Source organism: Acomys russatus, chromosome 3, assembly GCF_903995435.1.
Source record: "Acomys russatus chromosome 3, mAcoRus1.1, whole genome shotgun sequence".
NCBI lineage: Eukaryota > Metazoa > Chordata > Mammalia > Rodentia > Muridae > Acomys > Acomys russatus.
In genome coordinates, this window is record NC_067139.1 from 7,808,706 (window position 1) to 7,823,534 (window position 14,829).

Here is a 14,829-nt window from a genome sequence, read left to right on the forward strand (position 1 = left end):
GCTCAAAACGCACAAGCCGTTCTCGGATCACAGACAACAAAGAGCTCAACAGCCAATTGAGTTGTTCCTGTAGCCATTTAGACCAATCAGAATCCATTCGTCTGTATAAATGTTGGTCGCGAGGCTTTCTTCTCTCATAATTTCACTTCCAAGTCTAAGAAGATTACTCAATGGCTCGCACAAAGCAGACCGCGCGTAAGTCCACCGGCGGCAAGGCCCCGCGCAAGCAGCTGGCCACCAAGGCTGCCCGCAAGAGCGCCCCGGCCACCGGCGGCGTCAAGAAGCCCCACCGCTACCGGCCCGGCACCGTGGCGCTGCGCGAGATCCGGCGCTACCAGAAGTCCACCGAGCTGCTGATCCGCAAACTGCCGTTCCAGCGGCTGGTGCGCGAGATCGCGCAGGACTTCAAGACCGACCTGCGCTTCCAGAGCTCGGCCGTCATGGCGCTGCAGGAGGCCTGTGAGGCCTACCTCGTGGGGCTGTTTGAGGACACCAACCTGTGCGCCATCCACGCCAAGCGTGTGACCATCATGCCCAAGGACATCCAGCTGGCCCGCCGCATCCGCGGGGAGAGGGCATAAGTTGGTCTTTGCAGTATTTTTCAAAGGCTCTTTTCAGAGCCACCCATATCTACACCTAGGAGAGCTGTTTTAACTTTAGAGTCCTGTCCAACAATACCTGCCTACCTTTTGGGAGAATACTTAACTGAGCGTTTTGTCTAATTGTGCCTAAGTGGCACTTGATGTAGCCTAAGTCCTTGTGGGATTTTGTTTTCTGATTGCTTAGTTTAGGGAGCAGCTGAAGGCAGGTGGAGGCCAAAATGGTATCTTAGGGTGTCCCCCACACCCTAGAAATTAGCAAGCAGCTTAATAACTATGAGTGTTTGTGTGTGTCCTTGGTCCTCTCAGGCCAGAAGAGGGCAGTGGGTTCCCTGGCATTTTAGTTCTAGAGGGTTGTGAAAGTGCTACAACCCCAATAAGGGAGCTTGTGTTAGTTTGTACACAACTGGCAGTGTGTTCAGAAACCCCCAGATAAGTCACTTAGAGGGTGGAGAAACTGGAATAAAACCATATGGAAGATATACACCTTGTAACTAGCCAGAATACTAAAACCAGCTTCCTGTGTCATGTGAAGGATAAGTGCCCATGAACTTAACATGTTTTCCTTTTCATCAAAACCTTCAACTTTTGTTTTTGTTTGTTTTTGTTGTTGTGTTTTGCTTTGTTTTGTTTTTTGCCCAGTGAGCTATGTAACATTCCTACCTCAAGGTATCACTGGGCTCATTGGGAAACACACTTGTGCAAGAGTCAGGGGAAGTTCTGATCCCTAGCAATCATACGCACATGGAGGCCTGGATAGATCCCAGAGACGAGCTGACTAACTTAGTCCCTCAGCTCAGGGTGGGAATGCACTGGTTGGAGACTTCAACTGAAGGTATAAGGCAAAAAGAGATCAGGCCCGTGTCAACTTCTAGCCACATGCACACACAAACACCACACACACACACATACACACACACACACACACACACACACACAAACCTGCCCACACATTACCAGACTCACCACACAAACGCAAACATTTTAGGTATGATAACATCATAATGCATAAATTGGAATTTATCCCTACAACAAAATAAAGCCCCCCTCCGACAAAGTGACCTGGAAAGGAAGGCCCCCAGGACCACTGCCAAGGGAGAGTTTGGATCCAGGCTAACACCATCTGTTGACAGACTGTAAGCAGTGTGTTCTTTCCTTCCATGGGGAAATACAAAGATCTATTGCTAACTCCAGAAGGGCTCACGCGGGTTTCAGGTTAGATTAGTTTAGTTTTTCTTTCTTTGTTTTCAAGTTTGCACTCACCAGTACTCAGCATATGTCTCACACTTTTAGGCTTTCAGTTAGAATTACATGAATTTTTTTATTTAAATGAGAAATGATCAGGTACAGACAGCTACATGTACATGAATATTCTGTTCCTGGCAACATTCCCCGGGACAGGGCTATTGCAACAGTGTGATAACCTTCTAAATAAAGTATAAATTCTATAATTTCTGGCACAGCTCATCTCGCACATAAGAACTCCACTTTGTTTTAGTAATGGTGGACAAAAATGAGTACCCAGTGGCAGATGTTACACTCTGATGGAATATTCTAGCAGGTAGACAGTAATGTTATTTATAAAACAAGGATCACTAAAAAGTTGGGTAATGAATCCAGGAAATGTTTTTAGTTGTTGTTTTTCCTACAAGAAATCTGGAAGTTACACAAATAGAAACACAAAAACACATAAAGATCTGGAATTCAGTAGCATTTTTTTAAAAAAGCTTAAACTAAAGGAAGGGGTGACTGCTTGTAACTTTTGTTTTATTGACCATATTAAACTCCTAATTTGCCGTGTTCATAAGTCTGTGCTCATGGGCAGTCTGTGCTGGGTGACCGTACACCCCTTCATAACTCCTTTTAATCCCAGAACAGACGCCATTGCCATAGACTGTCTGTTTTCCCCTCATCCATAGGCTTCTTCACCCTTCCCTACAGTGTTTGCTCACTTCTGTGTTTTTCTCGTTTTGTGTTTCTCCTTTCTTTAGCTCCGACGCTATAATTATGGAGTCTAAGAGTAAAATAAATGGTTTTTGAAAGAGCTATTAGAATTTAAGGAGATAACAGGCATTGTGCTTAAACTTCCAGAAACAGCAAAACTGTTAGGAGATATAAATATAAAATTCCTTTCCAATGCCCAGGTTTCCTATGTTCGTATGGGCAACATCAAAGGTATTTGACCCTTTGGCTTTTCTGAAGAAATTGATTTTTTCCTGAAGACATCTTGTCTGGTCATTAGTGCTTTTGAGGTTGAGAAAACATTCAATACCAATAGCTGCTCAGCATACAAAGTAACATCTTAAATCATTTCCTTATAGCAGTTCTCTCTCTCTCTCTCTCTCTCTCTCTCTCTCTCTCTCTCTCTCTCTCTCTCTCTCTCTCTCTCTCTCTCTCTCTCTCTCTCTCTCTCTTTTTGAGATGGGGTGTCTCACTGTATAGCCCTGACTGGCCTGGAATTCTCAGAGATCTGCCTCCTGAACACTGAGACCAGAGATGAGCGGCACCAGTGCCCAGCAATGTTCGTAACAGTTATGAGTCAGTAATGGACATCAGTCAGAAAGGTATAATAGTTAACTACTAATACTCGTAACAGGAAAGCAAAGCTAGAAGCATTATTTTCTAAATATCTATTAATTTATAGACCCACTGCAAACTCACAGCAATCCTTACTCGGCCTTTGGCGTCTTCAAGCTCAGCAATTCCACTGCCTCAAACAGCAGGGGATGGTATTAACAAGTGTGAGCCGCCCTGTATATGGCTTGGGAGAGTTCATTTTCGTGCTATAGCAGCACAATCATATTTATGGACACTGGATCACTGCAGAAAATGTGTCGCGCTTCTCAGCGTGTATGCTAATAGATCATCAAACTCTCCCTACCTACTAGTACAGTTTCGTTTGATTTCCCGGTCCGCGTTGCCGGCCAGCTCCAGGATCTAGGCCGTCAGGTACTCCAGCACGGCCGCCAGGTACACGCCAGTCCTTGCGCAGCAGCCGGTGCACGCGGCCCACGGGGAACTGCAGGCCGGCGCGGGACGAGCGGGTCTTGGCCTTGGCGCGAGCTTTGCCGCCCTGTTTGCCGCGACCGGCTATCCTGAGCCAAACACTGCGTATAAGAATTTACGTGCTGAAGCAGAAGAGCTGTTCACTATTGTTTACAAATGGCGCTAAAATAGAATACTTGGCAACGGTTAAGATTCTATTATCATGTTAACCCGTGGAAGCACAAGTTTGGAATATCTGCATTCTGATTGGATGAAAGTAACTTCCAATTAACCAATAACAATGTGTCTCACTTTCCACTCTATTTGCATAAGGCAGTCTATATAAGGCCTGCATTCGCCCTGTCGCCTATAACTTTTCTCCTTTCTTTTAAGTCAACTTTCAAAATGCCTGAGCCAACGAAGTCCGCGCCCGCCCCGAAAAAAGGCTCCAAGAAGGCCGTGACCAAGGCGCAGAAGAAGGACGGCAAGAAGCGCAAGCGCAGCCGCAAGGAGAGCTACTCCGTGTACGTGTACAAGGTGCTGAAGCAGGTGCACCCCGACACGGGCATCTCGTCCAAGGCCATGGGCATCATGAACTCGTTCGTCAACGACATCTTCGAGCGCATCGCCAGCGAGGCGTCGCGCCTGGCGCACTACAACAAGCGCTCGACCATCACGTCGCGGGAGATCCAGACGGCCGTGCGCCTGCTGCTGCCCGGGGAGCTGGCCAAGCACGCCGTGTCGGAGGGCACCAAGGCCGTCACCAAGTACACCAGCTCCAAGTGAGCAAGCGCGCCTCACCCATCACCCAAAGGCTCTTTTCAGAGCCACCCACACTGTCATAATTATAAGAGGGCTTGTACATCACCAGCTGTTATATCATTTACCTATTACGATTTTCGCATGGCCCACAAGTTTTTCGGGCACTTCCACCGAGTATCCTCAGTTCCCAGCATTTCAAGTCTCCCCCTTGTTTTTTGTCCTTGCCCGTCTGTCTGACAGTCCTCACTTTTTTAACAACCTCAAAGTGGAAAGTTTCGGTCAGTTTTGTTACTTTGTACCTTAGTTTCCTGTGGTGTCATATGGCACCATCGTTTGTCTTAAGTCTCAACTGCTTTTCGTTTTGTTGCCTAGGCACCAGGTCTCTAGCTGCCTAGCTTTGAATTTAATCACCCCGGCTGGCCTCATTTGGGTTCCTCCTTACTTAACAATATCCCCCCCCCCACCTTGGTTGTCAAGTAACCTTAGGTGACTTTTTTTTTTTTTTCAATGACCTGTTATACCATTGCTTTCTGTGACTTAATTTTTAACTTTGCATATAAGGAATATGCCAAAGAATTTATTTTTTGGTATGGTATTGATGTTTCCAAATGGAATAGAGAGGAGAGAGAGAGAGAAGCTCATAGGGTTGCAATGCGGTTTCCATTACAGTTTTGGGATTCTGCGTACATGTGTTACATTCGTCTCTTAATCATAAAATACCAGGTAAAAATTCATTCAAGCAAAATAGAAATTTCCAGAAAATTATTTCTAAGTCATTTCAGTAGTCCACTAAAACGAATCAAGTGTTAATTAGTCACATATAGGTAGGTAATTGAATATTGTCCTAGTTTGCTTTGTATTACTGCTGTAAACATCATGAGCAAAAACAACGTGAGGAAAGGCAGTATTTGGCTCATAAACCCTTTCTGATTAGCCCATCACTGAAGGGCAGGAAGTCCAGCTGAGCAGCAGTGGGAAGCTGACTTCAAATCCAGATGCTTTTCTTCCCCCTGCCAGAACCGCTCAAGCCGTAGGACGCACTGCCCTTGTGAGCTTGTCTCTACCACATCAACCACTGAGAAATGCCCCACAGAATTACCTGCAGGTCAATCTGATAAAGGCTTTTTCTCAATTGGGAGTCCTTACATCAGGTGATTCTTGTGTCAAGTAGATGGAAAGTAACCAACACATATATCGATAAAACATTAGTACACGGATGTTCAAAATAAAGTTTAGCTTAGTATAGTAAGAGCTTAATATGCCTGTCTAACCATTTTGTTTAATTATTATCTCTGATCTCTGTAGCATCATGTGGAACAAATTCTACTGTCTTCCCCCTTTTAAAGTTGAAGAACTAAAATGAGAATGGGCCGCGCTGAAGTCACAGCTTACATCCTGCCTTCTGTGAACGCAGAGACTGAGCTGTGAGCTATTCTCCAAAAAGAGTTACATTATAAAATTAAATACCTCAAATTCTGTAAGATTTCAATAAAATCTCTTTTATTGGCTTTACTTTATTTATTTTTATTTGTGTAGAGTGAGAGTTTGCTTTGTACCCAGACTTGCTTGTAACTCACAAAAGACTTCCTCCTTTCTCGGCCTGCTACATGCTGCCACTATAGGCATGTCCACCAGGACCAGCTCTTGTGCATCTAGAAGTACAATTTCTGCCTGAATCCATGGGAGAGGGTAAACTTTCTCTGATAGTCCTTATAATCCAGAGAATGACCTGTGATTAGTACAATTTCAGTTTTCAGTGAGTCACTTTATTTGAGTATAGAGCAAGTCAAAAAAGCAAGCAGAAAATAATGATAGAAGAAGCAGATAGTAAAACCTCATCGGATAGGATCTCAAAACATCTAAGCAGAAATCAACTGAAGTAGCATTCTTGAGGCAGCCAGCTGGGTTTCATGGAGCCACTGGCAGGACAGTGTCTCTTCCTGGAAGACTAAAGTAAAATCAGGCAGCCCCTGTAGAGATGACTCCATCAAATCCCTTGCTCACTAAGACAAGCAGGGACCAACTGGGGAAGGCAGCATTCAGCTGGAGTTCCCTACTGAGCTTTCCCTCCACAGCAGTTAGCATAACTGAAGTACTGCCTTTGGGGAGCTGGGGGGGGGGAGGGGACAGGGGGGGGGGAGACACTTTTTAAATTTACATCTTAGATGTGGTTCCCTTTCTAAGGACACAATGTTTGTATGCTTGGGCTGTTTTCTGTTCCTTTCATTTCTGCAACAATATTAGGGGACCTGCTAATCCTTAACACAAAGGATTAGCTTGTAAAGGACTTTGGTTATTCTGGCGAAGGAGGAGGTGGGGGAGTGGGGTGTTCGAGAGAGGGTTTCTCCTTGTAGTCCTGGTTGTCCTGTAGACCAGGCCAGCTTGAGATTCAGAGCTCTGCCTGCCTCTGTCTCCCAAGTGCTGCAATTAAAGGCACGTGTCTCCACCACTCACCTGTAAGAGACTGAGACTTGGGTCAGAACTGTTGGGGAGTACTACAAGAACCCCACTCTCAGAGACAGCTTTTCAGTGGACTCCAACAGCATCTGGCAATTTACCGACATAGTGCACATCATACCCACTCTGAGAGTTCCTCGAGTGAATCAGTGAAGGAAAAGTGACTACTCTAAACTTGAGAGAGATCTAGAAATGTACATATTCTTTCTTAGTGGAGGAGGGAGCCAGGCAGAGTAGTGGAGAGCACTTTACACTCCTGACTTGGACTTGCGGTGCTGTCAGAGAGTGCTCATCCTAGCACAGCGGCTTCTGGGTGCTTTGTCTTTGGAAACCTAAGGAAAACTCAGATCAAGCACCTCCATGAATTTGTTGTTTCCAAATACCCTCAGTTTGCACTGCAAAGGGCAAAATATAGAGTGGCATTTATGAAATCCCTCTGCCTCATAGACGTAAAGAATATTAAATATATGAAAAAGACAAATATTTCCACTGATGTGGAAGAAAAAGTAATAAATTGGTGTTATAAAGGATTTACCGACAAACTTATAATTGATGTTACAAAGGATTTACCGACAAACTGACTTAGGAAATGCTAAGTAGCCCTCTCTCATGCCTCAGAAGGGAGAGGTCTTTGGTGTAGGGAGCAGGTGAAGCCCTGAATATGTGACATCCTAAGTTAATGTGTGCTGGGCTGTTGACATGGCATGGCCATATCAAGGACTCTAGAATCTCAGAGCCATGAAGGGACAGCAGAGCTCTCCACTGCCAGGAAGAGGCCCAGAGGCCTGGGGAAACCTGCTCTTCTGGTCCATGTGTGGATGTTGACAGTGTGTGCAGAAAATGTCCACAGTAGCTCCCCTCCCAGATTATCACTGCCCAAATTCTGCTTCCCTAGAGAAATTAGCAAAACCTGTCTCCTTGATTGAGAGGTATTCCAAGGATAAACCCTGCCTCCCTGTGTATCTGTATGTAATAACCTCACCTCTGTGTCCAGTTATATGCAGCAATGCTTCCCCCTGTTCCACTCTGTATGAGAAACACTGAACTTGTGGGTGTGATTCTTACAGCCTAGAGGCCACTCCATCCAACCTCAGCTTTCTGGCCATTTGTCTTTCTGCGTGCCTGTCTGTCTTATTTCCTCATAGTCCTAGTCATGACCAGGTCCCTGGAGGCCATTTGGGATGTGCCCTTCTTACTTCGTTTGGTGTGTATTATTCAGTTTGTGTAATTTCCCTATTTTATTGGCCGAATTTTTAACAGCGTACATGAATTTCCTTGTAATTGCCGATCCCAACAGCTGCATTGGAGGTTAGCGCTGGGGACAGGAAGTGACTCAAAAATAGACACATGGCCTTCAACAAGACTGACTTCCACGCAGATGACATTCACAAGTGGGTTTACTAGGCGGCCCAGGCTCAGAGGTTCACAACTTCTCAGGCTAAAACAATTTCTCAACTGACTCACTCCGGAAATCGAGGAAAAGTGCTGGACTTTGTATTGCACTTTTGTCACAGGGGATTTTGGTCACTGTTTTAAGCAATAATGCTTCTTTCTCGGATTGGTGGAGAGCTGTGCTAAGATGGCTGTCAGGTGATCAGGCCCACGGCCGAGGAAGTAGGAAGATGGTAGAGATGAAACAGCTGCTCGCAGAGCAAGGGGAAATCTTTACATTTATAGCCTTCTGAGCGGGGAGGGTGTCTGAGCATGGCAGATTATTGAAGGTCCGAAGGAGGATATATGGCCAGAATTTAGAAAGCTCTGTTGTGGTGTATCAACCGGAGAAGATTATTCTAGCACAGCTTTAAACCAATAGAAAGTCTTTATTAGCTTCCATCGCGGAGTGAGTTTTGCTAAGGTCTGTTGCAGCTCATCCTACTATCCCACCCTACCTTGGGGATGGTAATTTCTAGGAGCTTCACAGTTGAGAGAAGAAACTAGATCAAATATTGGGTGGATTAAACAGATGAGTGACAAACTCTGAGGCATCATTAATGCACTGGTGTCACATTAAGAAAAGAAATTAGAGCCGGAGATGGTAGTCACGCCTTTAATCCCAGCACTCAGAGGCAGAGGCAGAGGCAGAGGCAGAGGCAGAGGCAGAGGCAGAGGCAGAGGCAGAGGCAGAGGCAGAGGCAGGCAGATCTCTGTGAGTTAGAGGCCAGCTTGGTCTACAGAGCGAGTCTAGGATAGCCAGGGCTACACAGAGAAATTCTGTCTCAAAAAAACAAAAAACAAAAACAAATAAATGCTTGTTGAAAGGCCAGAGTTTGGGAGTTCTGGCCAGGGCTGGAGAGATGGGCATGTAGGTTTGACTCCCAGTGTTGTGTTGCAGACAATAGGCCATATGACCAATGTTCAGCCATCTTGTCCAAGTCTGCACCTTTAAGTCTCTGTCTTTCCCAGAGCTTACTTTTTACCAGAAACTAGCTGACCCTGTTGTGAGTCAGCAGCTAAAGACAGATAGGGATGGAGCGACCCTGATGTGAGTCAAAAGTTAGACTAAAGCTAGATGAAGACAAAGCAAGATGCCCTGTGTGGCAGGACATTATGACCCAGCCTGGTATTCCCTATGTTTTGAGGAAAACCTGCAATTGCGTTGCTATAGCGATATGCTTCCCTGCCCTCTGAATTATAAAAGCTGCTGCCTGACTAATAAAGTTGAGAGCTTGATCGATCAGAGTTGCTCTCCTTCCTTGTGTTTTGCATTTCTCAACAGGTGACCTCCCTCCCGAGTTTTAGTCAAACCCTGCAGGTTGGGGCAGTGTTGGGCCTTAGGTGATGAGGACTTGAGACAGCATGCACAAGCCACAAGCTGCCCACAGTGGAAGGTCCAAGAATCTAGTTGTTCAGTCCATGAGGCTGGGCATTTCAGCTGCTCCTCGGTGTACCCTGGAACACCAAAGATGTCCAACAATGCCAGGAAAGAAATGAACTTGCTATTTCTTCCTATATATGACAGAAACAAAACTGGCTCTCCACCACACAGTCTTGAAAACAGAATTACTGCTCTAACATTCCTATCACTTCCTGGGTAATACCTAGTTAGAAAAGCCAGTTTGTCTGCTAGGAGATCATAATCATAATACTGTGATCCCAGAGAAGTCCTGTCTGAGAAGCAGAAACCAGTGTTAACAAAAGTCCTGGCTGGGCTTTCCCGTTAGTTCATACTCATAACTTTCTAGTTTAATTATATTGCTCCACAATTGCTATTACTCACAATTCAGGAAAACAAAAGAAGCAGAAAATCTGTTTTCCCTGAGTCTTTGAATGTTTGTTATGAAAGGCTTGACGTCACAAAAAGCAAACAAACAAACAAAAAACCAAACTTTAATATAATTATTGTAGAACTTGTTCCCCGGGCGGTTGTAAAATTGTTTTATTAATGAGAACAACCTTAGCTTCCCCAGTAACCAGCCCAGGGAAGCCAGAGCTAAGCACATTAGCAAGAAGGCCTCTTTAAGCAACGCCCTGAACACAGCAAACCAGGTTTTCTGTCTGCTCGGATCTATACTATACTTGGAAGTGTACTGTTATAGAAACAATGCGCCTTCCAGTAAAAATGACTCTAGACACTGGGGGTGAATAAAAGTAAAGGCTCCTTAATGGTAGTGTTTGTCCAGCTCAGACTAATTCTTAGTGAGGAGCTGGCATTAAATAAAAGACTCCACAGACACCTGCTTTCTTAAATCTCTTTGGGTTCCAGCCTCGGGTTACCCTTTGAAGAACTAAAACAAACACAAGCCTTCATCTATCCCTGGCCCCTTGGGCAGATGAGAGATATACATGGCAAAGATATTGTGAAGATTATTGTAATACTTCAGTGTCGTTCTTTTTGTTGTTGTTTTTGGTTTTTTGGAGACAGAGTTTCTCGGTGTAGCCTTGGCAGTCCTGGACTCACTCTGCAGACCAGACTGGCCTCGAATTCACAGGGACCCACCCTCTTCTGCCTCTACCCTGCTGGGATTAAAGATGTGTACCACCACTCCAGGCTAGTGTCGTGCTTTTTCATATAGTTGTTATGGGGTCATCTTGGGCCCCTGGCAGAATTATGCTTTTCTCAAGAAGTAGCAGGCCTCTGTGGCAAGCCAGGACTAAGCACAGGTGTGACCGTGCACTTCTGGGTTAAGCTGCCTATTAGGGGCCTGTTCTTTGATATGGGAATGTGCCCAATGGCTGTGGTAAATCACTGTTGATATGGAAATGAAGCCTAAAGGCCAGTCAGCCCCAGTGAATAAACAGTTACCTCCTAGCATCCTACATTTGGCTTATCTCTAAATGACCTGGCTAGTCCTCTACTTACCTCTGGGGCATTTGGGCGACAGCTCCCTTTCATGTGACTTAATGTCTCCTAAGCAAATCCATCATTCCCGAGTCCTTACTAACATCATGTCTATTACTTTGAATCTCTTCTACAATAGCCCTGCAAGCAGAAGATCAAAAGAGAACAACTATAAAGATACAGACTAAGAGGCAGCATCTAGGATACACAGGCAGAGGAATCTGGGGTTCTAAGTCGTCCATGACCACATGGCTACCTGGAAAACAGACGGCAGTGTTTTGACATTGACAGTAGCAACTTCTTTCACCAACCAATAATAAAAAATGCAGCCATTTTGTCTCAACCCCAAACCAAATATAGTCATTCTGTCTGAACCCAAAACCATTAAATAGTAAAGCCTTTATATCATCAATTTTACTACTTCAAGTTTCTTCTACATCAACACTGCCTCTGCCTCTGCCTCCGCCTCTGACTGTGTAGCGGGGGAGTACATGTTGCAGACTGGGCCTTATTGGGGCACCTGGCTTCAAGGCTCTTTTTGTTGTTGTTTTGGTTTGGTATGGTTTCTTTTGCTTTTGGTATTGGTTTTGGTTTTTTTCAAGACGAGGTTTCTCTGTGTTAGCATTGGCTGTCCTGGTAGACCAGGCTGGCCTTGAACTCACAGAGATCCCACCTGCCTCTGCCTCCCGAGTGCTGGGATTATAGGCTCGAAACACCACCACAGTGTTCAAGGCTCGCTAGTAACTCATCCTCCTAGACTTTGGGTCCAGAGCTCAAGGTGCTGAGGGGACAGAAGAGTAGGTCAGCTGTGTATACTTGAGGGATTGACAGACAACTGGATATAGTCTTACAATTTAGGCAACTTGGTTAAGATAACAGCAAATTCTTTACCGGTTTAACGGGCAATTAAGGAAAATATAGAGGGCCAGGGAAACAGCTGGTCCACTAGCCTGGGATCATGAACTCAGCCTGATCTAGCAAAATGGGAGAGCAAAATGGAAGAGCTGCTTTTGAGATGGCTGGGGCTCTGCCGATTGTCTCTTTACAGTCAAAAATACTCACTTTATAATAGGAAAATGTTACAGGAGCTTGTGTCAAATGCGGGGGGTTTCTTAAAATGTATGCACGAATAGTTATGATGCCATATCAAGTACACATAATCACTTTAAAGTTTTTCTCCACAGCAGTTTAAACTATTTCACAGTAGAGTCCCTCTGTCAGAAAGTATTAACTAAAGAATGGAATTGTAGTCATTTTTACTGGCAATATTTACGCTAGGTGTGAACAGAGACTAAATATATTTTTTAAATCTAATTTGTGAAATTTGTTAGAGTCGTAATATGAATTTTTATGGAATAAGGAGACATTCACATATCTATGAGAAAGCTTTAAGGTAAAGGAAATTATTTGAAATGTAGTCACTGCAGAGAAGGAACACAAAGTCACAGCACGATGTGACCTTAGAAAGCAGTCAGTGACCGCCAGAGCACCTTAGCAGCGGCCTGCACTGTCCTCTCCTGCTGTCAGGGGGGCTGCTTGGCCTTGTGTATTTCGTACAACGTCAGTGTACTTATTGATCGTGCGCTCAAGTCCCCAAAGTCTTAAAACCGGGTGAGGAGCTGGTTCCCTCAGAAAGCACAGACAAAGAAACAAAGAAACAAGAGGCGTCTTTTTTTTTTTTTTTTTTTTTTAAGCCTTCCCCTCCCCCACGGCCGGCGGGAGCAATTTCCCGCCTCCTCGCTCAGGTTCTCATTTCGGTCCGCCTCCTGCCCTATAAAAGGCGGCGCTCAGGTCAGGTCTCAGCGTTTCTGCTCTCAGCTGAAGAGGGGTTTGAGACAATGTCTGGTCGCGGCAAAGGCGGGAAGGGTCTGGGCAAGGGAGGCGCCAAGCGCCACCGCAAGGTCCTGCGCGACAACATCCAGGGCATCACCAAGCCCGCCATCCGCCGCCTGGCCCGGCGCGGGGGAGTCAAGCGCATCTCCGGCCTCATCTACGAGGAGACCCGCGGGGTGCTCAAGGTCTTCCTGGAGAACGTGATCCGCGACGCCGTCACCTACACGGAGCACGCCAAGCGCAAGACCGTCACCGCCATGGACGTGGTCTACGCGCTCAAGCGCCAGGGACGCACGCTCTACGGCTTCGGCGGCTGAGCTCTCGGCCTGATTCCCGCTCGCTTTTCGCTAACGGCCCTTTTCAGGGCCACCCACACGCTCCCGGAAGGGCTGACACTTTCCAGTTTTCCCTGGTTTGAGGGGTGGATTCTCCCTTTTCGAATTTTATTTCGCTTTCACCTATTACTAAGCACGTGAGTTGTGTAGGTTTAGGTTCTGGGTCTTACACCTTCAAGGCTACCACATCCTTTGCCTCGCTTATATGTCAGGTCTGGGTTCAACATTTTACAGAATGAGGTGAGCAGTATGTTCTCCAATCAGAATGGACTTGTCTTTGCGCCTCATTTGCATGCTGGCTGGGCTGTGCTGTCTAGCTAGTTGGTAGTAATAGCCCTCGGTTTTTCAGAATTACGACTTTATTTCTGTCTTAGCTGTCTTTCATAGTTTGCCACAGATCTCAAACTTCTAGTGTATGGTCAGGATTTGTAGATTAACTCAGCTGATGGAGTCAGCCTTGGAAGCTACACGATGCCTGACATGGCAGGAGCATATTCTGACTGAAACTTCATGCCACTTTTTGGTACAGAGTTTATAAATCACGAGTGTTATAAAATAATCATAATATCGGTGACCAATAGTCAACACTACACAGAATATAAATTCTGAACGGCGGAGGCATTAAGTTAAATACTTTAAGTATTGAATGTATTTTATGCTCTTATCCATTTCCAGAAACAAACGTACAGGGCAAAAATATCACTAGAAAAACTTCTAGTTTTAAATTACTTCTCCAGTACCTGCATTTACTTTCGGTCTGTTGTCTTTTTTACTTGGTCCTTCTTGTTCGTTTCATGTTATGCTGTACACGTATGTACATTCCTTAACATATTTACATTGGGTACATTGCACATATGAGAGACCATGTGGGCTTCTATCCCCACTGCCTCCCTGTGTGGCTATGCTTAATATACATTGTAATTACATCTATTTTCCTGCACATTTTATAACTTCACTTTTCTTTATAGCTGAATAATATTCAAGTTTATGTATTTATATAACATTTTCATTATCCAGTCCTCTGTGGGTGGACACCTGGTTTCACTTCAATTCGTTATCGTGAAGAAAACAACAGCCAACATTGGGGTTAAAGTATCTTTATGCTATGTAAGGAGTTCTCTGACTGTATTCAAGTATAATAGCTTCATCATATTGGGGTTCTAGTTTTAATTGTCAATAAATCTTCAAACTGAATTCCACAGTGGCTGTATTAATTTGCTCCACTACTAACAGTGAATCACTTTCACATCCTGACCAGCATTTGTTCACAGCCATCCTAACTGAGGTAGTATCTCAAAGCAGTTTTAATTTGTATATCCTTGATGTCTTGGGTTATTGAGCTCTTAAACATAGTTATTGGCCATTTGTGGTTTTTTGTTTTTCTGTTTTGGTTGGTTGGTTGGTTGATTTTGAGTTTTTGTTGTTTGTTTGCTTGTTTTGTTTTAACTATTAATTTATTTGTTGATTGGCAGTTTTATTTTTCTGGTATTTAATTCCTACCATTCTTTGTAAATTCTGGATCTAGTCTCTGGTCTGAAATGTAGCTGGCCTCGATTTGGTCTCATTTTTGTAAATTTTC

The 14,829-nt window shown here is 44.8% G+C and overlaps 2 protein-coding genes across 2 annotated transcripts; both read left to right on the forward strand.

The window, feature by feature from the left end:
* The first annotated feature begins 169 nt into the window (after window positions 1-169).
* On the forward strand, window positions 170-13,253 carry LOC127209589 (histone H3.1-like). The gene is made up of 2 exons (XM_051169292.1): window positions 170-512; window positions 12,918-13,253. The coding sequence occupies exons 1-2, from the start codon at window positions 171-173 to the stop codon at window positions 13,230-13,232; spliced, it is 657 nt and encodes a 218-aa protein (XP_051025249.1). The 5' UTR covers window position 170; the 3' UTR covers window positions 13,233-13,253.
* Window positions 3,990-4,396, forward strand: LOC127209338 (histone H2B type 1-F/J/L-like). Its single transcript, XM_051168934.1, has one exon. It carries the CDS (start codon window positions 3,990-3,992, stop codon window positions 4,368-4,370), a length of 381 nt encoding a protein of 126 aa, XP_051024891.1. The 3' UTR covers window positions 4,371-4,396.
* Window positions 13,254-14,829: the final 1,576 nt, after the last annotated feature.